This window comes from Oryctolagus cuniculus, chromosome 14 (assembly GCF_964237555.1).
Source record: "Oryctolagus cuniculus chromosome 14, mOryCun1.1, whole genome shotgun sequence".
Lineage (NCBI taxonomy): Eukaryota > Metazoa > Chordata > Mammalia > Lagomorpha > Leporidae > Oryctolagus > Oryctolagus cuniculus.
The window spans coordinates 13,690,409-13,715,293 of record NC_091445.1 but is presented as its reverse complement, the minus strand read 5'-3'; the positions used below and the strand labels follow the sequence as shown (position 1 = coordinate 13,715,293).

The 24,885-nt window shown below is 39.9% G+C and overlaps 1 protein-coding gene across 1 annotated transcript in view; it reads right to left on the bottom strand.

The window, feature by feature from the left end:
- The window catches only part of ADGRV1 (adhesion G protein-coupled receptor V1), a 597,653-nt gene that overhangs the window by 157,160 nt on the left and 415,608 nt on the right, over positions 1–24,885 (bottom strand). Inside the window, exon 85 of the mRNA XM_070056453.1 lies at positions 22,694–22,872. Within this exon, the coding sequence (XP_069912554.1) occupies positions 22,694–22,872 (179 nt within the window). The remainder of the gene's footprint in view (positions 1–22,693; positions 22,873–24,885) is intronic.

Below are 24,885 nucleotides of genomic sequence, written 5' to 3'. Positions count from 1 at the left end.
CTTCTGAGAAACTGTCAAATATTCAAATACAAAACCATCAGATTCTCCAATTTAAGCAGAATAGAATTTCCAATGTGTGTCTGAAAGCCGCTTTGGATTTTGTGGGTAAGCCAGACACACTGGGATTAATTCCAGTTGTGCTATCTGTAATTATTCAGATACTGAGTTTCTTTACTCCTTAATTTTCATGAATAAATGAGTTACTGATGATTACATGCCATTCATTCTATTAAACGGGCCAGGATCTCTATCAAACAGAAAGCTGCACAGCTCCCAAGATTTCTTTGGAACACAGCCAGAGATCTTTTCCTTCTGCCAGGAGTTCATCCCTTCACTCAATACTAATTACACTTATACCTTGTTTTTAAAGTTGCACTCACCAAATCTACAAGAGTGGCAGGTGTAAAGGAGACTATATTAGGATACCATCTTATGGGAGCTACATTTTCAAGGAAAAATATATCACACAGGCACAGGGATAGGTAATACCCTGTATAGTGTCCTTTGGGGGCTGACATTTTTTCATGTATTCCATTTGTTTAGAGTGTGGAACAACTGAGCTATGCAGGTAATGGTAGGTAAATGCCACTTGCATCTTACAGACCTAAAGTAGATTATTATTTACTAATTCTTGTTAATTAGGCTATTATGATGTACATATACCTAAAATCAAGCTTTCTGTTTGCAAAAGGAGATTCTAACTAAAAATAGGGAGCAGAGCTCAAACTCATACCTTCCTGTATTGTATAACAATGAACTTCATGAAGACATCATTCTAGAAGAGGAAAAAATTTAATAAACAACCAAGATGGGCACCTGAGAAGAAAAACTGAATTCCCTTAAACCCAGAAAAAAATAAGATGATTCTAAACATTTATTACTGAGGCCAGAAAACAATTAAGACAATGGCTTGGAGATCTTATAGGATATAAGAAGATAAGGGCTATGAAAAGAAACAAAAGATCTAGAGAAAAACTGATCCTATTAAATGAGGAAAAGCTGGAAGCATTCCCCCTAAGATCCAGAACCAAACAAGAATGCTCACTCTCACCACTGCTATTCAAAATAAACTGGGAAGTTTTAGCCAAGGGCATTAGGCATGGAAAAGAAATCGAAGGGAGGCCGGCGCCGTGGCTCACTAGGCTAATCCTCCGCCTAGCGGCGCCGGCACACCGGGTTCTAGTCCCGGTCGGGGCGCCGGATTCTGTCCCGGTTGCCCCTCTTCCAGGCCAGCCCTCTGCTGTGGCCAGGGAGTGCAGTGGAGGATGGCCCAGGTGCTTGGGCCCTGCACCCCATGGGAGACCAGGAAAAGCACCTGGCTCCTGGCTCCTGCCATCGGATCAGCGCGCTGCGCCGGCCGCAGCGCGCCGGCTGCGGCGGCCATTGGAGGGTGAACCAACGGCAAAGGAAGACCTTTCTCTCTGTCTCTCTCTCTCACTGTTCACTCTGCCTGTCAAAAAAAAAATAAAAAAAAAATAAAAAAAAAAAAAAAGAAATCGAAGGGATACAAATTAGAAAGGAGGAAATCAAGCTATCCCTATTTGGAGATGACATGATTCTATATACAAGGGATCCTAAAGACTCCACGAATAGACTATTGGAACTCTTTGTAAAAGAGTTCAGTAAAGTGGCAGGATATAAAATCACTACACAAAAATCACCAGCTTTTGTATACACAATGTCATGGCTGAGAAAGAACTTTTAAGAAGAGTCCCATTCACAATAGCTCCAAGAAGAATTAAATACCTGGGAATAAATTTAACCAAAGACATCAAAGTTCTCTACAATGAAAATTACAAAACACTAGAGAAAGAAAAAGACGACAACGTAAAAAATGGGAAAATCTTCCATGTTCATGGATTGGAAGAATCAAAATCATCAAAATGTCCATACTAACAGAAGCAATTTACAGATTCAGTGTGATTCCAATCAAAATACCAATGGCATTCTTCACAGATCTAGAAAAAATGATGCTAAAATTCATGTGGAAACACAAGAGACCCTGAATAGCCAAAGCAATCTTATACAACAAAAACAAAGCTGGAGGCATCATAATACGTGATTTAAAGACATACTACAGGGGCAGTTATAATCAAAGCAGCCTGGTAGTGGTACAAAAATAGACTTGAAAGCTAATGGAACAGAACAGAAACTCCTGGAATCAATCTACACCAACTCATCTTTACAAAGGAGCAAAAATCAGTCCCTGGAGGAAGGACAGTCTCTTTAACAAATGGTGCTGGGGAAACTGGATCTCCATGTGCACAAATATGAAACTAGACCCCTCCTTACACCTTACACAAAAATCCACTCAAAATGGATCAAAGACCTAAATCTATGACCTGATACCATCAAATTACTAGAGAACACTGGGGAAATTATGCAATGCATCAGCATAGGCAAAGACTTATTGGAAAAGATCCCAGAAGCACAAGCCATCAAAGTCAAAAATGACAAATGGGATCACATCAAACTGAGAAGCTTCTGTACTGCAAAAAACACTCAGCAAAGTGAAGAGGCAATCAACAAAATGGGAGAAAATAATTGCAAACTATGCAACTGACAAAGGGTTACCATCCAGAATCTGTAAAGAGCTCAAGAAATTCAAAACAAAATAAATAATCCAGTTAAGAAATGGGCAAAGGACTTGAACAGGCATTTTTCAAGAAAGGAAATTCAAATGGCCCACAGACACTTGCAAAAATACTCAGGATCACTAGCCATCAGGAAATGCAAATCAAAACCACAATGAGGTTTCATCTCACTCCAGTTAGAATGGCTCTCATACAGATATCAACAAACGACAAATGCTGGTGAGGATGTGGAGGAAAAGGTCCCCTGGTATGCTGCTGGTGGGAATATAAACTGGTGCAGCCACTGTGGGAAGACAGTGTGGAGATACCTCATAAATCTGACTATGGACCTACCATATGATCCATGCAACCCACTCCTGGGAATTTACTCAAACAAAAGAAATCAGCACACCAAAGAGTTATCTGTACCTCCATGTTCATTGCAGCACAATTCACAATAATAGCTAAGAATGGAATCAACCCAGATGTCTATCAGTTGTTGACTGGATAAAGAAAACTATGGAGTATTAGGCAACTATAATAAATAAATATCCCATCTTTTGCAACGAGATGGATGCAACTGAATCCATTATACTAGTGAAATAAGCCAATCCCCAAAACACAGATACCGTATGTTTTCCCTGATCTAAGGTAACTGATAGAGTATCTGAAATGTAATGTATTGGAGTGAAAGACATTTTAAGATTGGATGATTATTTAGGGCCCTTGTCTCTTCCATTGAGGAACACTGTTGTTGGTGTTTTTTCTTTTTCTCTTCATACTACTTGTTGAACTCCTTTACTTGGAGTAGCGTTAACTATATGATCATTAAGTATACTGAAAATTGGTCTTTGTAAAAATTAAGAATGAGAATGCAAGTGGGGGGAGGGTTTGTGCATGGGTGGGAGGGAGGGTAGGAGGAGGAAGTGTTAGCATGTTCCTAAATCTGTATAAATGAAATGTGTTAAACTTGTATGACTTAAATACACTGACTGAGGGATCTATCAGAGCACAACAAAAGCAGGGGGGAAATGCGCTGGTAACTGATTCTGCTGAGGAGGTGTAAGGAGAATGCAGGGCAGAAGCCCAAGTACTGACATGGCTGATGACCCAGAGACGCTTGACAGGAGGCATGGGGAAGATCATTAAAGAAAAAAAATCTAATTATTGTTAACTGGAAGGCAAAGTATGGCACTATTAGAATACTTTGGTATCTCTGACCCCAGAAGATGTCCTCAAGCAAGAAAGAATTCTTCCTGCCTGATGCTCTTTGAAGATTTATTTATTTATTTGAAAGGCGGAGAGGGAGAGAGGGAGAGAGGGAGAGTTGGAGAGTGGGAGAGTGGGAGGGGGGGGAGGGGGGAGGAGGAGGGGGAGAGGGAGAGGGAGAAGGAGCTTGTGATCACGCAAGAGATCTATCCTATCTATCAGCTGACTCACTCCCTGAATAGGTGCAACACCTGGGGTTGGTGGGCTTGGTCAAAGGTGGAAAACAAAAACCCCATCTGGATCTCCTAGGTGAGTGGCAGAGGCCCAAGCACTTGAACCATAAGCTACTGCCTTATTGGGTGCGTTAGCAGGAAGCTGAATCAGAAGCAGAGTGCAGGACTCAAACTGGCACTCTGATATGGGACGCAGATGTCCCAGGCTGGGGCTTAACCATCTGTACCACAATGCCTTGCCTTGCCCAAAGCTCTCTGAACTGGGACATTATTTTTTCCTGCCTTTGGAGTCAACTGAAACATAGGGTCTCCATAACTGTATGAACCAATCCCTTATAAGAAATCGCTACACACACACACACACACTCTCTTCTCATGGTTTGTTTCTCTGAAGAACTCTAAATCACTACATTTACATAACACCAATAAAACTCACAATCAAGACTGGGTCTGCTGCTGGGAGTCAGGTACTTTTAAGAAATACTGCTGAGATTAAGTTTTCAAATTTGGGGGGGGGGTGATTTGGCAATTTCAATATTGCTTAAATCATATTTTTAACCCAATCATTTCATTTCAAGGATTCTGTGGTATGGGAATACAACATAGCACATTAGTCTTTTTAAATATTAGAAATGGAGATGGGAAGAATAAAAATGTCTACTGCTGGGGAAAGGTAGTCAGGGTTGAGAAATTCTGTCATGAGACAGATACTGTGCACCCATTAGAAATGTGGAGGCTGCTCAAAGGCATGTGAAACTCTACATAACATCAAATGAAATAAGCAGGAGACAACTTTAGCATCAATTTTGCATTACAAAACAAAAATACATAAATCCAGACACAAACAAACACAGCAAGGACTAGAAGTGTTTGATAAAGTGGTGTCTCATTCATTTTTAAAATTCTCTTTTCTATGCTTTTCAGAATCTCTAAAACAAATATTGATTAATTTTCAAAGGAAGAAAAAATATTATTGTAAGAAAAAGGAATAGCTGGCAAGTCACTGCTCTGGAAAAGCTACCAGGAAGACAATCCAACCCCAAATCCCTCAGAGCCAGAAATGGTTTTCTTAAGTGGTACCAGGTGTCCTGTCTGACCAGCTGTTCATGTTGTGGACAGTTCCTTGTTCACTGCACATGTCTACTGCAGAACTTCCTAACTGACATGTTTTCCAAATAACGCACCTATCTACTTAACAGATTTTCCCATTTTTCAGACTAGATTCTTTGAGGGACACAGCGAGAAGGACGAAAGGTAATGTTTTTCATTTTATCTCTCACAATTTTTAAGAAGAAAGATGAAACCTAACATCATGAACACCCTTTTAGTACAACTCGACCTTCTGCAGTTTTTTTAGTGATATATTTCCTAATGTGTTATTCTGCTTGATATTTTAAATGCCAAAGTTTTGAGCACTGGCATTAAAAAGTGCTCATTAGTCTTCCTGAGTCTGTCTCTGGTTAATAAATTAGGAGGGAGGCAGAATAAGGTTCTTGGGGCGATGCATGTTTTCACCACTTTGACCCCGAGTAAATCATTCTAAATGTGCTCAACATGTTCACGGTGCCATTACTGCAGTTGGAAGATTTAACTAGCACACAAAACATTTAAAATCACACTCACACACAAGCTCATTCATACATTACAATGTAAATTTCCTTGAAAAATGGACAAGAGAAAGATGAGTTAATAGACAAATAAAAATTCAAGAGAAACAAAGTTAATAGCCTTAATTTATCTCATCTTGCTTCCAAAAAAGGAAAAAAAGAAGAAATATGGAACAAATTACTGAAAAAGTAAGCAAATAAGCAGAAAAATTAATACAGGGAGATGAACAAGCAATTCCAAGACGAAATCAAGAAGTTAAATAAATCTATGCAAAAATATTCAAACTTATGGAGTTGTATAAAAATAAATTTGAGTACACATTTACTATAATGTCTGTCACACAACAAATGAAACTATGAAAGCACAGGTAATAGCCAAATAAATGCAAATTTAAATAAATGTATGTACCTCACATTGGCAAACATTAAAAAAATATTTTGAAGTCCACAGTTGGCAAGGATGTGGAGAAACAGTCTGACATTTTTGTAGGAAAATGCTTTGACAATATCTTTTAGAGTAGTAGTAGGCATTAAATAAAATATATATTTCTACAGTTGCATATTTGAGCCATTCCAGTGCCCAAAATTTATCCTGTGGAATATATTAGAACAAGTGTACAGAAATAGCCATATAAGAATATTCTTTACAATAGTGGCATAAAGAAAATTATAAGTAATGCAAAAGTCTACCAACAGAGAGTCGGTTACCTTAACACAATGGAATATTACAAATAAAATGGGATGGATAGCCAGTGTCCAATAAATAAAAAGCAACTTGCAAATATAATACATACAGCATCACACTTCTGTTTTGTGTGTATAAAACAATACATGTGTTTTATCCATCCAATGTACAGTATCATGTTACAGCAGCTGCAACTGACTGAGATAAGACCATGGAAGATTGCAAGCAGAGGCAATTTTTTTGTCTCATTTATGACAAAACAGAACAATTTTCTAACCTGATAAATATTCCAGTATACTGTTTGTAATCCTAATGTGAAAGATGAGTGTAAACAAAAGATAGGAATAATTTCAGTAACAATTTCCGAATGACTGGAGTTACTAACATGGCCACCAACTTTAAAAAAAAAAAATGGGTAAGCAACTGTTTAGGAATTTTTATGATAAACAGTGTTCAACCGGGTCTGTCTGAAAGGCTGCATGAAATTGCTCTTGCAAATGAGACACACGTTCACCGGGCTCTCACTGTCCCATTCTCTGAGCCAGGCACAGCTCATGCACTTCCTCTCCATGCAGCGTCTCCCTTAATCCACACTACAGGTTCTATCAGGTCTGGTTCACAGATGGGCAACTCCAGCGTCTCAGAGGGTAAGCACACTGCTCAGAGTCACAGAGCTAGAACAAGGCAGAGGCAACGATTGGTCTTTCTGCTGCACTCTTACATGGAAAATTTTACAGCTACATCTCAAGGTGTATTTGGTATAATGCGTTTACCAAAGGACACTTCTAGGTAACTGCATTTTGATACCTGTAAATTGTGCCAATTTACTGATGTCAACTGGCAAGAGGCAGTGCATAAATATTCTTTTTATTATATGATGCTATCTCCTTTATGTGGAAAGATCTTTGAGGTGGAGTTTGAATGAGTGTTGAAATGAAACATAATTTTCACCCAAATACAGGACACCGATTTATCTGATATCCCACACATACACAGTGTTCAATGAATGCTTTATGTAGTGAACAAATGAGGAAGGAAACATATGTATGAATTTCTCTGGCAATTATGACAGGTAAAATGATCCCAAATGGTCTTAACCCAGGATGGTAAAAGGGCAACAGGAGATTCTCATTTTTGTCTTCAATCGCAACTCTTCCTAACTTGAAAGTTTTAAGTCTTCTACTTCAGGAGACAAAGCTATGAATACAAAGAATTCTGAAGACATTATAGGTCTTCCTTTCATTTCAACAGCTCCAAGTAGGTACCAAGGAACTTTGTTGTGCTGTTCTGACCTTTGTCAAACCAGGTAATACAGGGAAGAGCACTATGTTGTAAGGAAATGATGAAGATTTTATTCCCCTGCGATGATGAATGTGAAACCTATATGATAGGTAGATTCCTAGATAAATACAGGTTAACAAAATTGTTCTTATTTGATTTAGAAAGCCACGACAGATCAATTCTCATGGAATAACTAGAAAGGGTTCACTCTACAAAAAAGGCAGCAGGCCCAGATGCTTTCACAGGGAGAACTCCATCAAACCTTCAAAGACCCCAGCCTAAGCTCTAGCAAAGGTAGTAAAAACGTCCTAAGTTCTTTACTGAAGTAAAATATTGCTATTTAAACTAAATAGGTAGGAAAACAAAAAATACAGATCATTATCAATCGTAAATAATGATTCAGTGATTACAAACGAGGAGTAGGAATTTGGCTTCACAGTTAAGATGTTGGTTAAGAAAACTGTGTTCCACATCAGAACCCCTGAGTTTGGTACCTGGCTCTAGCTATGGACCCTGGTTTCCTGCCAATACTAATAACCTTGAGAGGCAGCAGTGATGGCTCAAGTGGTTAATAAAAATATTTATATTGATATCACTGATAAAGCATCATACCTCTAACTACTCTTAAATAACTGAGGGACAGGGGTAACAGTTGGAAGTAGCAGAAGGCCTGTAAAAATTCTCTGTCCCACATACATGCAACGAGAAGGCTGGCAAAACTGTTCAGACTCAACTTTTTTAGAACTCAGTTTGCAGCATCCTGAAACATGCATTAATTTTTTAAAGGAAGAAAAAAGGAAAGGAAAGCTAAATCTTTATAAGAATGGCAAAGTTTGACCTGCACAACAGGGCCTGGGGTGGGAGGGTGGAGTGGGGGGAGAGTGGGCTAAAGGAGGGGCCGGCCCCTTTGAGCTCTAGCAACACAAGATGGCAGCCACCCCAGGCTCAGGAGTAAAAGTTCTTAGCAATTTCTGATGGTTGGAAGAGTTTGAAGAAGGCTGGAAAGGAGTAGGAAATGGAAGTGTTGGCTGGGGTCTAGAAGATGATGAAGACATGACACTTACAAGATGGCAGGGCCTCCAGGAACAATTTACAAAAACCAATACACAGTCTTTTTTTATTATTATTATTTGGTGGTGATGTTTCCCTGATTCTTCATGGTCCTTGTAGTGTCAGGTTGGTGTCTGCGCATTTTTTTTTTTTTGACAGGCCGAGTGGACAGTAAGAGAGAGCTACAGAGAGAAAGGTCTTCCTTTTCCGTTGGTTTACTCCTCAATGGCAGCTGCAGCTGGCGCGCTGTGGCCGGCGCACCGCGCTGATCCGAAAACAGGAGCCAGGTGCTTCTCCTGGTCTCCCATGGGGTGCAGGGCCCAAGCACTTGGGCCATCCTCCACTGCCCTCCCGGGCCATAGCAGAGAGCTGGCCTGGAAAAGGAGCAACCGGGACAGAATCCAGCACCCAGACTGGGACTAGAACCTGGTGTGCCGGCGCCGCAAGGTGGGGGATTAGCCCATTGAGCGGCAGCACCAGCCCAAATACACAGTCTTAAAATAGAATGTGGACCTAATACCCAGAAACACCCCCTTTATATGCTTTGTAACAAAAATATGAACAGGGTTAATGGTCTGACAGAGCAGTGGACCCAAGAGCCGTATCAGTGCTAGCAAAATGGCAGAAGTCATAACAGCATCGGAGTCGTGCTGCAAGAGCTGTGTGGCCTGATGATGTCTACAGAGAACAAGAAGCCCCCTTGGCCGCCCAAAGGACAGTGCTACAGCAACTAGGCAAAGAGGACGGCCACAGGCCCTGACTGCCACCTCGCCACACGATGTACGCAGTCTTCCTTTCCCACAGTAGTATCCATTCTAGACTCATCTTGTAGGCCTCACAGTACTGGAAAGGAAGCTCCCATTCAAAGGCAATTTACCTAATGAGACTGTAAATGATACTATTCTGTCCATTTGAAATACAGAAGTTGTTCTAAAACAACACAAGAGCAAGGTTTGTGGAGGTAAACTTGTCCTAGTCTCATAACCTGCTCTGCAGATTCTACGGCTTTGACAAACCGCAGCCCCTTGTCCTGGTCTACTCTGGCCCCACTGGGAAAGGGACTTTGAGGGAAGCAAAATGAAGAACGCTTTCAAGACTTTATACCAGGGAAAGCACCAACTCACAAGGCTCTCTTCACCTGATGAGCCTCAGAGCTCGGCCAGGGTGAAAGTCTATTCTTTGTGTAGTGGGTAAGGAGAGAGGGACTGGAATTCTGAGAGAGAGAGAGAGAGAAAGGGGCCGTCCAAAAGGCTGAGGTAACTGCTCAGCAAGATAAGGCAGGGATTCCGGGTCAGGGAACAAGCTGAGTATTAGCAGAATGTGTTGCATAACAAGCAGTCATAAAAATTCAAGTAAGTGGGTATGTTAGAACAAGAAGTTCAAGACAGGAACAAATCTTTGAACAGGGATTTGAAACACGATACGGTTTGAAGAACACGCCTGGAACTGTTAAGACAACCTAGACCTTTTCCAATCCTTAGATCCTATGAGTTTAAGATCTTCTGGGGAGAGTGCGCATTTGGCCTAGTGCTGAAGACGTCCACGCCCCACATTGCCGTGCCTGAGTTCACTTCCTGGCTGGGGCTCCTGACTCCAGCTTCCTCCCAACGTAGATCCTGGGCTGCAGCAGTGATGACTCAAGTAACTGAGTTTTTGCCACCCAAATGGGGGACCTGGATTGAGTTCTTGGCTCCTGGCTCCAGCTCTGGCCCAGACATGGCCACTCTGAGCATCTGGGGCATGAACGAGAGGAAGGGAGCCGTGTATACTCAAAAAAATAATTTTAAAGAGACCTTGTGAGGACACATGCTTTCAAGATATTTTCATTTTAATGTGTAAGTAAATGAAAAATGCCAGTCTAAAATTTGATTTCATGTGTACACATATGTATGTGTACATATACTCACAGGCAATAATAGATCCTCTACTGAACAAATCCATGAAGAGATCCTGATGACACTACTCCTCCATGTACATGAGGCAACTTTCTTTAATCTTGGGGTAACAAATGAGATCCCTACATTTCAAAGCCTTTTTTCATGACCTCTGTCAATGAAAGTAAAGTTCTAATGTGGTCTTAGACTTCAGATACAGAACAGTTCCTTCCATTGAGCCCCAATTTAGAATACAGATGTTTGTCCTCTACATTAATAACATTTGTTCTAATACAGCTAGCAAAATTAGATTGTTTTCAAAGGATTGGGCAATTCATAAAATGGGTAATTCAGTTTAGATGCAGGATACTCAGAACAGGTTATAATTAAGATTTGTTAAAATAAAACATGATGCTGAAGTGCTAAGAGACTTACAAACAAAAACTAACTTTAAAACTAAAGTATGAACATATACTTTTTTATTATCAAATTCTAAAGTTTTCATAGAGGAGAATTCACTTAGATCCCTGCATATAATCATTATTCAGTAAGTATTTGTTGATTTTTGTTAAATTTGAATTAGTATGAATTAGCAAGAAAGAAAAGCATTTTGGAAGTACAAAGTAACTCAGTCATTCTTATGTCCGTTTTCTTGATATTGACGCCTATCAGTGTGCTGGGTTCTTGTTTCTCAGAGGTAGACATATTGAGACTGACATGAGCAATGTCGTCACTCTGTGGCATGACTGACTCACGCTCAACCATTCCATCTTCCGACGTTCACGACACTTAGGGTCTCAAATTAACAGCATGCATCCACTTAGGGAAAATCCTCAGCCCGTATTCTCTCTGCTCCTGGCTTGGCTCTCGACGCCCACGCCCCTTTTCCTCTGTGCTTTGCATGCTATGCTCTCTCGGTTTACTTCCTCTACCACGAGAGCCAAGAAAGCCAACCAAGAAAAACGCTCAACTCCTTCCAAAGACACTCAGAATAAACTCAGTGGAGCCTGCCTCCAGGTGCTTGCAACAGAGTTCCTTCTGCACCCAAGGGAAGATTTCATTTACTTTGCCTTTATGTTAGGTAAGCACTGTTCAACCCTAGGAGGTAGGAGCCCGATTTTCATGACTATGAGTAGGGTATGATTCCTTAGGGATCCATAGGGCCATTCAGCTCAGAGGCAAAGAAGTGAGGATAAATCTATACTAGGCTTTCTACTGTACAGAAAAAAATCTACATTTTATACTTAGGGCTTTTCTCCAAGTCAGGTTGTGTGGTTAAGTCTAGATTCAAAAATCCAGCTAAAAATAAAAATGTGAACACAATGTTGACTGTTGATTACTAGAGGCTTTGAGGCATGGCATGGAGAGAGGGAGCTTGGATTAAAACATAGGGGAAGCTGGGTGTGGTTCATTAACCAGAACAACTATTTCATAATAAAAGATGCTTTCAGGGGAAGCTGGATGTGGCATATGTGAGAACTCTACTATGTACAATTTTTGTTCTGTAAATTACTATTCTACAAAAAAAGAAGTCAAACAATTAGATAGTGGTGTGAAAGGACACAAGATGAAAATGAGTTAATGGAAAAGAAAAAGTAGAAGAGTTTGTTTTGTGACAAGGGATTCAATGGAAGAGGCTAGAGACATGTCTCAACACAAAGAATGTTTCCTGAATGGCCTTAGAGTTTTAGTGAGAGGAAAGGGGCCACTTCTTTTCTAAGGGGAAGCTAGGGCTGGGATTGCACAAGGTGGAAAGAATCACGAGGAGCCATCCTCCTCGAGTGGGCCACGGAAGTCCCCAAGGCCACCCCATGGATCACGAAAGGCTTCCTGCATTAGAAGCAGAGTAGCCAGGACTCAAACCAGCACTTAGGGAAGGAGTCAAACCGATTCCCCAGCTCCACCCTCAGAAACGCCTAGGGCAGGCTCAGGATGGAACTAGCTTCCCAGGGGATCACCAAAATACAAACAGAGGAATTCCATCTAGCATTAAGGGCATTAGGAGGCTGAAATGTCGATGTTTATAATGGGGCATATCTAGTAAGCTTTGTTATTTTCACCAACAATGGGAGGGGAGAAAAACAGAACAGTGCGGACTAAACCTCACAGTAACTAGGACTTACAGTGGCACTGAATTACTGTCCAAATCTCGCCTTCTGGGTCCATGGTAAAATACACAAAACATAAAATCTCATTTCACATTCTTTTTAAAATTCTGTCTTTTTAATCAAAAGTAGCTCATTTCATTGATTAAAATCATGTCTTCTGTTTACATGAGCATTTATGTCCTAGGTCAATCCTGAGTTTGAATAAAAGGAAAACATGTAAAAAAGAAAAGAAAATTTCTTTCTTATAAGATTTAACAGGTTTCATGTAGTACATTAAAATGTTGAGACAGTATTATCTGGTGAGCTCCAGGCACATTAGATACTGTTCATTATTCATGTTATTGTGTGTGTGATCATACCTTGGGAGTATGTGTGTGTGTGATCATACAGAGAAAGCATATAAGTTTCTTTAAACTCTCATTTGTGTAAATTTATCTCAGGTTCTTAAGACCCGCCTGTTTTCTTGCTCTGACACTTCCATGGAGGAATAAATGAAGCCCCACATTCTTCAGAAACTTATTTAACTCTCACTATATGCCCCGTAACTAATCATAAATCTTCAGGCTGATTTCAAGTTACATGGCTGACATACACATTTTTCAATATAGTGTACTTAGCACAATCATGGGATTTATGGAAGGTTCCGAGTCTAACTAGGCAATATGTAAGAGGCAGTGTTTTTGTCTGAAAATAGATCCTTTTAAAGTTGATATTTAAGTTAATGTTTAGGGAAAAAAGGAAAAAAAGAAAATCACCCGAGACATAAAAGATACCAGGTATAGGGATAAGAGATCCCACAATTCAGTTACAAAGGCTAAGGAGTGAGGGTGGGTGGAAGAAAAGATAAGAAGCTGGTTCAGCAGGTTAATGTCAAACCACAGATTGAGGTCATCAGCCATGACCTTGAAGGTAATGAAAATCAACTGTTGGGCTTTAATTATCAGAGTGATATGATCATGTCTATGCCTCAGAATCCAGTGACAGATTATAAAGAAGTTAGAGATGGGGGCCCAAGTCAGGAGGCAAACTAGCTGAACAGAGAAGAGAAAGGTTCAGCTTAAGAGATGGTAATGAAACAAGACATGAAGATTAAAATGAGAAAGGAGTTTAGGAGTTAAAGTAGAAAATAATTTGTGATTACTGGATGTGGAATGAAATGGAAAATTGATAGAAAACAACTCAACCTCAAAGTAACCCGAAGGTATTAGTGGACTTTTTTTTTAATAAAGAATATGGGCAAAAGCATTTCAGGAGATCAATTCTGTACATGCTCAGTTTGAGATGACTATGTGTTACTCTGGTAAGGGTGTTTATTAGATATCTGAATATAAAATATATGTTTGGAGTTCAGAAAAAGATTTTAGCTTAGAGACAAAAATTTAGAAGGTTGTCATGTCAAAAGCAATAGTAAGCCAAGTTAAGAACTTATTGAAAGAGAAGTAGAGCCTGGCTTGAATCTAGACAACATCAATATCTAAACTGTTTTCACTGCTACTCACCATTATTATTGTCCATAAAGATTTAATCCTAGGTTACTAATATTATTTGGTAAAATATTTTGTTATATTTGATCAGTAGATATATGCAATATATTAAACAGATGTGCACATTATCTATAAAATCCATCTTTTTAGAAAAGATTTATTTATTTGTTAGAGAGAGATTGTTTGATTGATTGATTCATTCATTCATTCCCCATCTGCTGGTTTACTCCCTGAATGGCCACCAACAAAGCTTGGGCTGGGCCAGTCTGAAGCCAGGAGCTGGGAACTCCGTCCAGAACTCCCATATAGGTAGAAGGGACCCAAGCACTTGGGCGATCATGCACTGCCTTTTGAGTGGGTTAACAGGAAGTTGAGTAGCTTCCCGCATTAGAAGCAGAGTAGTCAGGACTCAAACCAGCACTCAAGTATGACCCAAGCGTTGGCTTAACCTGCTGTACCATGATGCCTGCCACCAAAATATGTCTTAAAATACTGAACTTTTCTAATAAATAATGTGTGATGGATTTATGTTCCTATCTAGAGAAACCAGAAAAGACAAAAATAAAATAAAAACAAAGAAATGAAACCACTGTTTGAAGGGACTGGGAAACTGTTGAGGGAGCCAGGACTTCAGATCCGAGTTCTTTATAAAGAAGAGATGCTCATTGAAATGAGGTCTACATCCTGGCTACCACGATTCCCTCAAGGGCATTTGACAATTCTTGGGTAAGGAGAGACTGGGATTCTAGAAGAAGGAGTATGCCAAGAGTGAGCCAGCAGAGCACAGTGGCAATCTCAAAGGGCCAAGGACACAAAACTCAGGCTCCAGGGCTGACAGAGAAGATTACACAACCCTAGATAAAGGTGGGTGCTCAGAAGTAAGAAACTTAGAGATTTTCCCCTTGAGGCATTTTCTGATTCTTAGCTTCACAGGAGAAGAGCCTAAGAAGACATGCAAAACAATTCCAGAAAGAAGTATCATTCCAGGTTCCAAACAGGACAGGTCTTACTAAACGACCTGCTTCTCATTTTGGGTCCAAAGTAAGCTAAACCTTGCTAATCATGGTGACACAGAAGTAGACAAAACTGTATTACAAAACAATCCAGCCACATCAAGGAAATTTATTGATTCTCTCTGCTAGGGGGAAATTCTCTAGATTTTAAACATATAATGCCTAAATTTACAATCTCAATAAATTGATTTAATAGGACACATGACAAAGCTAAAGAAGAGATTAGTATATTGGAAAAATGTCAGTAGAAAAAGATTTAGATTTTAAAATGGAGATGACAATATCTTGGAGAGTACTGAAAAACTGAGACATGTGTGAGTATAAAATTGTGACATGATAAATTGTTTAATTAGGATTTAAAAAGAAAGAATTTAGAAGTAATATTCACATATAATCACCAAGAATTTTCTAAAAGTAATGAATGACATTAAACCACAAATTCATGAGGTACTACAAATCTTTGGCATGACAGACAAGCAAGAATTCACATCATATGGACTGAAGGAAATAAGACAAAGAAAGTAACTTGAAGACAGCCAGAGGGGAAAACATACATTAATTTCAAAGCAATACCAAGAATGACTGTCAACGTCTTTCCATTATTAGCTGAAAAAGTTTTCATATGTGGTTTTATTTCTTCCTTGGTTTTTTTGAAGATCGCATTCATGAACCCAGGTGTGGTTAAGGTTTTCTTTTTCAGGGAGGCTTTTAATTAAAGGAATCTATTTCTTTAACAGTGGAAGGCATTTGGCCCAGCAGTTAAGTGACTGCTTCAGACACCCACATCCCATATTGGAGTGCCTGGTTTGAGTGTCGTTCCTTCCCTTCCAATTCAGCTTCCTGCCGATAATGTGCACCCTAACAGCAGATGACGGCTCAAGTACTTGTGTTCCTGAACACCCACTTGAGTTCCAGGCTCCCAACTTAGGTCAGGCCCAGGCATTTGTGGAGTGAACAGGTGGATGGGATATCTCTGTCTCTCTGCCATTCAAATGTAATGAAAATAACTGAAAGAAATTCCCAAGAAACGAACAATGGAGGCCAACGCTGTAGTGCAGTAGGTTAAGATGTTGCTCGCAAGCAGGCATCCCACATCAGAATGCTGGTTCAAGTTTGAGTTGCTCTGCTTCCAATTCAGTTCCCTGCTAATGCACCTAGGAAAGCAGCAAAAGATGGGCCAGGTACTTGGGGTTCTGCCACCCATGTGGGAGACTCCTAATGGAATTCCTAACTCCTGGCTTCAGCCTGACCTGGTCTATGCTGTGGCAGATTTTGAGAGTGAACCAACAGATAGAAGTTGGCTTTCTTTATCTCCCTGCCACTCTGCCTTTCAAAGAAGTATTTTTTTAAATATTTATTTATTTATTTGAAAGACAAAATAGAGAGAGTAAGAGACAAAGATCTTCCATCTGCTGATGCACTCCCCAGTGGCTGCAATGGCTGGAGCTCAGACGATCTGAAGCCAGGAGCTTCTCCTAGGTCTCCCATAAGGGTGCAGGGGACCAAGCATTTGGGCCATCTTCCACTGCTTTCATAGGCACATTAGCAGGGAGCTGGATTGAAAGTGGGGCAGCTAGGACCAGAACCAGCACCCATATGGGATGCTATCACCGCAGGGAGCAGCTTTACCTACTACACCACAGCACTGGCCCCCAAAGAAATCTTTTTCAAAAGAACAATCGAAGCCAGAAGAAAAGAAAGTTTTCTTGAAACAGAAATACACTGCCAAACAGAATTCTATACCTAGCAATAGTATCTTTTAAAAGTGAAAACAAAATAAAGATATTTCCAGGTGGTCAAAATTTACAGAATCTCTCACAAGAAATTTTCCATTAAAAGAGAGTATTGGAGAAAGGAAACATTGTCTCACTTGAAAACAGGACCATGCTGAATGAAATAAAGAATATTAAAATAAAAATGAATATTTATGGTACAAAAAAGTAATAGAAATGTTTTGTGGTATTTAAAATACCTATAGAACAAATGAGTGACAATTAATAAAAGGAGAAAAGATAAAGCACTTTAATTTCCTAGTATTGTTCTGGAGGTAAAAAAAAAAAAGCACTAACAGATAAGTTATAAATATAGTGAAATGAAGGAATAAAGGAAATATAAACTCAAATATGTTAGCAATGTAGTGATTTCAATACTCCAATGTATGTCCACAATCCTCTGCAATGTCCACAATCCTCTGCAAAACAGGGTCATTTTCCCCTTCATTCTCTTGGCAAATCAATTCAATATTCCTTAGCTTTCCAAAGTAGAAGGTGGCGTCAGCATCTGCTAGGATTATCAGACAGGAATGCAAAAACTCGTACAGTGGTCAACATACCCATGTCTTATACTGGAGTGTCTGGGTTCGATTCCCAGCCATGGCTTCTGACTCTGGCTTTCTAGTAATGTAGACCTTTGGAGACAGCAATGAAGGCTCAGTAATTGAGTCCCCGTCACCCATGCTGGAGACCTGGAATGAATTGCTGATTCCTCACTTCTGCCTTGGCCTATCCCTAGCTATTGCAAGCATTTGGGGAGTGAACCAGTGGATGGAAGATCTCTGTTGGCCTCTCAAATAAATAAATAAATATTTTAAAAGCTACAGTTATATGCTGTTTACATGAATCTACATCTTAAATGTACAGAAAGTTTGGAAACTCAGGGATGACAAGCACAAGGCTACTTCAAACTATGGGAAAATGAAAATAAGATAATGTGCATTTTCCATGAAGTACTTTTGTATACCACACACAAATTAGCCAGAGGAAAGTTGGAGTAGTTATCTTAATAACAGACAAAATAAACTTCAAGTCAAGAAGAATTATGAGAAATTACATTTGATTTTAGCTAAAACATCAATAAGTGACAGAATTATGATTTTAAAAAACCTTTCATAAGTCAATCCATAAGGAAAATATACCATTCTAAATTTGTACATCCTAAAAAAGCTTCAAAATACAAGCATAAAATGCAAAATGAAGTCAAAGATAAATTCACAAGCAAAGCAACAAACCTTCTTCAGTGGCCAATGGAACAAGTATATATAAATCAGGGAAAAACAAAAGCTCAGAACACCAGTCAATAAAATTGACCAGTCAACATGTACAGACAACTGAACTTGACAAGCACAGATGTTTTCTAATGAATACGGAACATTCACCAAATTAACCATATGCTGGACTAAAGCTGGAGTCAATAACTTTAACAAATTTAAATCATACAGAATATGTGCTCTGACCAAAGCACATTAAGCAAAATTAATTACAAAAGCTAAATTAAAAAGGCAAAAATGTTTGGAAATTAAACAATGCACTTCTAAATAACCAGTAAGCCAAAGAAATCACAATGAAACTTAGAAGATACTTTTCGCTGAATAATCATGAAATACTGCATTCCAAAACCTGCAAGATTTAGCAAAAGCAACGAATTCAGTCTGCTGCATTTTAGAAAAGAATAAAAAGCAATTATCTAAGTAACTATTTCAAAAAATTTTAAAAATAAACCAAAATTGGGCCAGCACTGCAGCGTAGCGGGTGGAGCTGTCACCTGCAGTGCTGGCATCCCATATGGGCATAGGTTCGAGTCCTGGCTGCTTCACTTCCTATCCAGCTCTCTGCTATGGCCTGGGAAAGCAGAGATGGCCATTGCACCCAGGTGGAAGACCTGGAAGAAGCTCTTGGCTTCGGATCAGCACAACTCTGGCCATTGCGGCTGTTTTTGGAGAGTGAACCAACGGATTGAAGATTGATCTCTCTCTCTCTGCCTCTCCTCCTCTCTTTGTGAAACTCTTTCAAATAAATAATCAAATCTTTTTATTTATTTTTTATTTGATAGGTAGAGATATAGATAGTGAGAGAGAGACAGACAGACAGAGAGAAAGGTCTTCCTTCCATTGGTTCACCCCACAAATGGCCGCTATGGCCAGTGCTACGCCGATCTGAAGCCAGGAGCCAGGTGCTTCTTCCTGGTCTCCCATGCAGGTGCAAGGGCCCAAGCACTTGGGCCATCCTCCACTGTACTCCCGAGCCACAGCAGAAAGATGGACTGGAAGAGGAGCAACCAGGACTAGAACCTGGCACCCATATGAGATGCCGGCACCACAAGCAGAGGATTAACCAAGTGAGCCATGGTACCAGCCAATAAATAAATCTTAAAAAAAAAAAAAAAACCACTAGGATGGTAAAATAATAGTATTAAAAAGATAAGTTGAGAAACTGATGAAAATGCAAAGAAATGCACAAAAGAATATCAAGAAGAAAGAATAATAATATTGATGAACCCTCAGAGACTGATCAAAACAAATATTTAAAAACCAAACAGGCAGGTGAAATGGAAGAAATTTATAGAAAAAGGTAACTTGAAAAATTAAGAGAGAAAGAACAGAAAATGTGAATACCTTTATATGAGCATATTTTAATAAAAAATCTTCTGAAAATTTATTTTCATTTTATTTGAAAGACAGAATGAAAAAGACAGACTTATCCCACATGCTAGCTCACTCCCCAAGTGCATCCAACAGCAGAGTCTGGGCCAGGCTGAAGGTGGGAGCTGGGAGCCTGAAACTCAATCCAGGCCTCCCGTGTGGGTGGCAGAGAGTCAAGTACTAGTTCCATCACCTGCTGCCTCCCAGGGTGTGCATAGGCAGGAAGCTGGAGCTCGAATGCAGTACTCGGACATGGTATGCAGGTAGGCTGAGCCGCATCTTACCCGCTACATCAAGAAAATGAAACTAAAGTCAAAGCCTCCCTGCAAAGAAAATCTTAGGCCTACCTGGTTTCATGTATGTAGGCTTCTGAAATACACGGGGAGAAAAAAAGCCACACAAGCAAACTTTTTCAGCTAATAGGAAGAGGAGTATCACTTCTGTTTCTTTTTACAAAATCAGCATAATACTGCTAACAACATCTAACCAAAATTAAAAAAAAAAAAAACAATTTTCTTGCACTAATGCATGAGAGAGAAAAGTCTTCGTGGAAAGAAAGCCTAATTTTAAACACGAAGCAAACACTGCATAAACAATGAGCTATTACTTCCCATAGCCATAAACCCTGCCTTGACCTCTAGGGAAATGGTAGGTTTCAAAATGATGATATAGCTACATAATATTTTAATAAACACAATTTGCCCATTCATTGCCTTATACAGAGATTAATATGATAGTGAAAAATGTAGAATTTTAAAAAAACTGGAGTAAATTTGCATGGGGATGATTTAGGAATACTCTAAGTGAATTAAGGACAAAAGTAATGTATAGTGCTTGGAAAGATTAGTCACTTTTGGTCTAATACTTTTATAATAGTAAAATCAGGTAGAGTGAATATATTTTATATTTCACTTTTTATAATTTAACTGGTCAGAGAATAATTTGAAAGAGCTTAAAAAGGCAAATATTTTGAGAGTGAGTTCATTTGGATAGTCTCACATACTTGTGCACTTTTTCCTTTAAAACTCCTTTTAGAAGCATCAAGAAAGTCTCTCCTCGTTAACATCATTTTCATCAGGGCCTACCTATCAAGGTTCCAAGGTTCAGTGGGTACACAGGAATGCGAACACCGCCCCAGGGAAGTCCTGTCCTGCCAGGGAACTCAGGAAACAAAGGATCAGAGGCTGCCATCAGGGCTTGCCTCCTGGTTCCTTTCTACTTAACCAAGAATGACGCAGAAATGTCTGAAATTAATCCTGCAAGCCCAAGGTTGAAATTCAAGCCAGGGGTAGTAAGAGCTACAAAGCAGTAACATCAGTCCTTTGGAGAAGATTGCAGACTTTTATAACTTAATATGGATAAAGCAAGTACCTTATAACTCTACAGTCTTTAGTATAAAGGAACCTTCTTGAACGTTAATAAAGAGAAGACACAACTACATACCGTGTGTGTGTGTGTGTGTGTGTGTGTGTTGCAGTCTTCGGCCCACTGTGGTATGGAGTATGTGTCTGCATTTGCTCATGTGTGAAACACAATTTCATGTCCATGTGAGAATTTGTTAAGTATATAATTGATCAGAAGCTCTAATGTGACTGACAGCAAAGGAGGCAGGGAGGTAGCTAATGAGGAGGGGCTGAGGTTGCCTGCTCCTCCCTGCAGCTCCAGCTGCACTGACACAGCCACTGGCCACCTTCTATGAAGCCCCCCCCCCCCAAAAAAAAAAAAACACACCTGCCTCTATTTCCTCATCTTTAACTGCCATGGGCAAAAAATAACCAACATGACACACCCAGATTTCCAGAAGAGAGCAAGGAAATGAGAAGCACTCAGGCCCTGCCCCAAACTCTGCCCCTTTGAATACTCAAGTAAGCCCTACTCCAGACACTGTACCCTATGCTTCCAGATCCTAGCAGGAGTGGGGAACGTCTGCCCATGAGTCTTGTAAGGTGTCTGAAATCATTTGGTCTTGCACTACAAAGTCAATGGCAGGCAGAACTCAAAATCTAATGAGTCTACAGCAAGCCAGTTTTTAAGCGGATCATTTTTTTATGTCCTGTGAATGCTGTTATAACTATCCAAATGGCCCATGGCAGAAAAAGCTCCCCATCCCTGCAAGCGACAGACCCAAACCTTGTTGAGTGCAACTCTTTGAGTGTGCCTGCACTGCCTTCCTAAGTGTGCACTTTCGATTTGCATAAAAATAAATCTTGCTTCTGTTGCCCTTTACCAGTATTTCTTCCTTTAATTTTTCCTCCTGTAGGAGACAAGAGCCTGGACCCAGCCCATCTCACCAAAGGACATCTGCTTCTATAGTACTTGAACTTCAAAGATGTTTCACATTTATTTACTAATTTTTATCTTCACAGTGACCTGTGTGTTAATTTCATACTGCCGTCTTCAAAAGATGGTAAGCAGGCCTTTATTAGAATTTTATTTTGTGGCCTATCTTCATTATACCATGGAGCAAATTTTATTATTATTTACTATTATTATTAGTGTGTTTTCTCATGTGGAGTCCATAAAAGTAGTTGAGCAGTCCTCAAAGTTATGAGACACTAGATTCTGTTGTGTGTGTGTCTGTCTATGGACAAAAGGGTTAGTTTTCAAGATTACTAGAGTACTTTAACAAGAATGTCTAAGAAGAACGGAGTTGACCTTGTCTGGCTCCCGTGTACATTTGCAGACACACTGTTCACCCTGGTACATTCTCCTGGTACTAAGGATGCTATGAGCGCTGCCGTCTGCCATTCCCATCTCTTCTCCCTCCACTTGACACATATCCCTTAGATAAGGAATTCATCAAAAACTTTTTCACTAATTCTTTATCAGAATTGTTATGGTGGCCCAATTTCACTAGATATTATTGCTTGCCAAATATAATAAAGTAAATTATGCTAAGGTACAAATTACTATGCACTGTTTGATGCACCAGCTCACCTGAGAAGGAGGCTTCCATCAAAGGAACTCGAGACGTGATAGCTTCTTATTAAGAGGAATAATTAGAGCAAACAGAGCTTCAGAGAGCTTGGCAGGAGAGCAAAGATCTTCCTGGCACTCCTTCCAGCCTACCTCTTAGGCAACAGCTTCCACTGACTACTAACAAAGCAGTGCAAGCCCAAGAAAGCCGAGAAGGCAGTGCGCTGCCCTGAAGGTACTCACAGGTCTCCATGAACGAGTCCGTAGATCTGCGTCATGTCCTGATGGTAGATTCCTCTCAAAACCACTATGAGGAGGATCACCACGAAGCCCGGCAGTCCCCAGCTCAGAAGGAAAAACAGCAGATGGCGCCTCTCCGTGTGCTCGTCGTTCATCACCAGCACGTACCAGAAATTCACCGACTGAGGAAGGCAACCAGAGAGAAGGGCATCGGGTTAATGGCGCAGGACACAAGCTCACCTGCTGTGGGCTGCAAGAGTGAGGCCTGCCCATAAAGGGTCACCAACTCCTTCTAGTCACAGTTTTGATTGCATTCTGTTAGTCGATTTGTACATTCACTCCTTCATACATTTAAGGAGGCCAGGATACTTCAAATTTCTGGAAACACAGGAAACAGTGTATTGATTGTATTTTGTTCTGATTTGATCATGGACATAATCTTGGGTGAGTACTCTATAAATGGGACTTTAAAGAAATGTATCAGAGCACAGCAATTTTAATGGATGATTTTTTGTTTTTGAAATTTTTAATCTCAAATCCTAAAAGTTACCCAACAAAATGTTTTAATATACTAGTAATTAGAATTTTCTTGCTTAAAAGTTTAATTTCTAGTTCTATTCCATTTGACAAGGCAATGTGGCCTATGTAATTTCTATGTTTTTAAAGCTTTATTTATTTTAAAGGCAGAAGGACTGTGAAAGTGAGAGAGAAAGAGAGAGACTTCTATCTCCTGGTTTACTCCCCAGGTGGTAGCACTGGCTGATCTGGGCCAAGCCAAAGCCACTCCATTGTGGTCTCCCACATGCACATGGGAGGCAGGAACCCATAGACTTGGGCTGTCTTCCTTTGCTTTCTCCAGGAACATTAGCAAGAAGCTGGTTGGGAAATGGAACAGCCAGGACTCGAACCGGTGCTCCAATGTGTGATGACAGTATCCCAGGTGGTGGGTGGTGGCTTGACCTGGTGTGTCACAAATGCTGGCTGCCTTTTTTTTTTTTTTTCTTTAAGCTATAACAACAGTTTTTTATGGCCTAAAAGTATGACAGATTTTTGTAAAAGTTCCAAACACATGGAAAAAGGATGCATATTTTCTATAGAATAAAAATTAGTAGTTGTTGACCTTTTTCATTATATCTTGAACCTTGATTATTTGCTTCTTGTCCTTATAAAGATTGAGAACTTAAGATTTAAAAAAAAGTAGGCTGATATCAAACCTACTTGAATGTGAACAAGTGCCAGGTGATAGGGAAACACTTAAAAATTGTCAAAAAGTATGAAAATGTATTTATTGAGTGCTCATCCTAAGGCATGAGCAGACACTATTCCAGTGAGCATGAGGACAGCTCCGGGCTCTGTGGGGTGACGATGGCTGCATGGAGTTTTAGCAAAGTACAACCAGGGGCTAGGTGGGGGCTGTTTTCCTTTCTTGGGTTATATTTCTCTCTTGTTTTATCCTCTGGACAATTATCTACTGATACTTGTACAAGTATCACTATGTACGGGGTATATCAGTGAAAGAGACAGGGTAGGCATTTATGCTCTCAAAGTTCAGTTTCCAAGCAAGTGGGAGGTAAACAAGAAAGGGCAATGTTTTATCACACTTAGACCATCTACCTGGTATTTCTTAGCAAAAAAAAAAAAAAAAAAAAAAAAAAAAAATTGAAGGGAAAAGTCGACAGGGCGGGGATGGGGGAATCAGGAATGAAGCCTGTAACTGTCAATTATTGTCCTCCAATCCAAACCCTAGTTTGTGTCTAAGCCAAATCTAGAGCTCTCATGTTTTGTCTAGCATTCTGTTTCCTGTATCCATGAGCAATGCCAATACTGCGATTCAGTACAGTAACCACTGGACATCACATCTACAAATTTCACAGCGATTGCTATACCCTGGACTAATCTTTCTCAACTTCCTATGTTGGAAAGAGTAAAAGTACAGGTGAATTATACACATATATTGATAATACATATGTATCTATACATAGAAATACATATTTATACACATATATTACACCCTAGGGGGTAAACCTGCACAAGTAGCAACAGTCTCTGAGCCTCCACATCCTGGGTACCAAGGCTTATTATAAAGATTAAAAGGGGTTTTAAATGTGGAGTGCTAGGCACCGCCGCTCACTAGGCTAATCCTCCACCTGTGGCACCAGCACTCCAGGTTCTAGTCCCGGTTGGGGCGCCTGTTC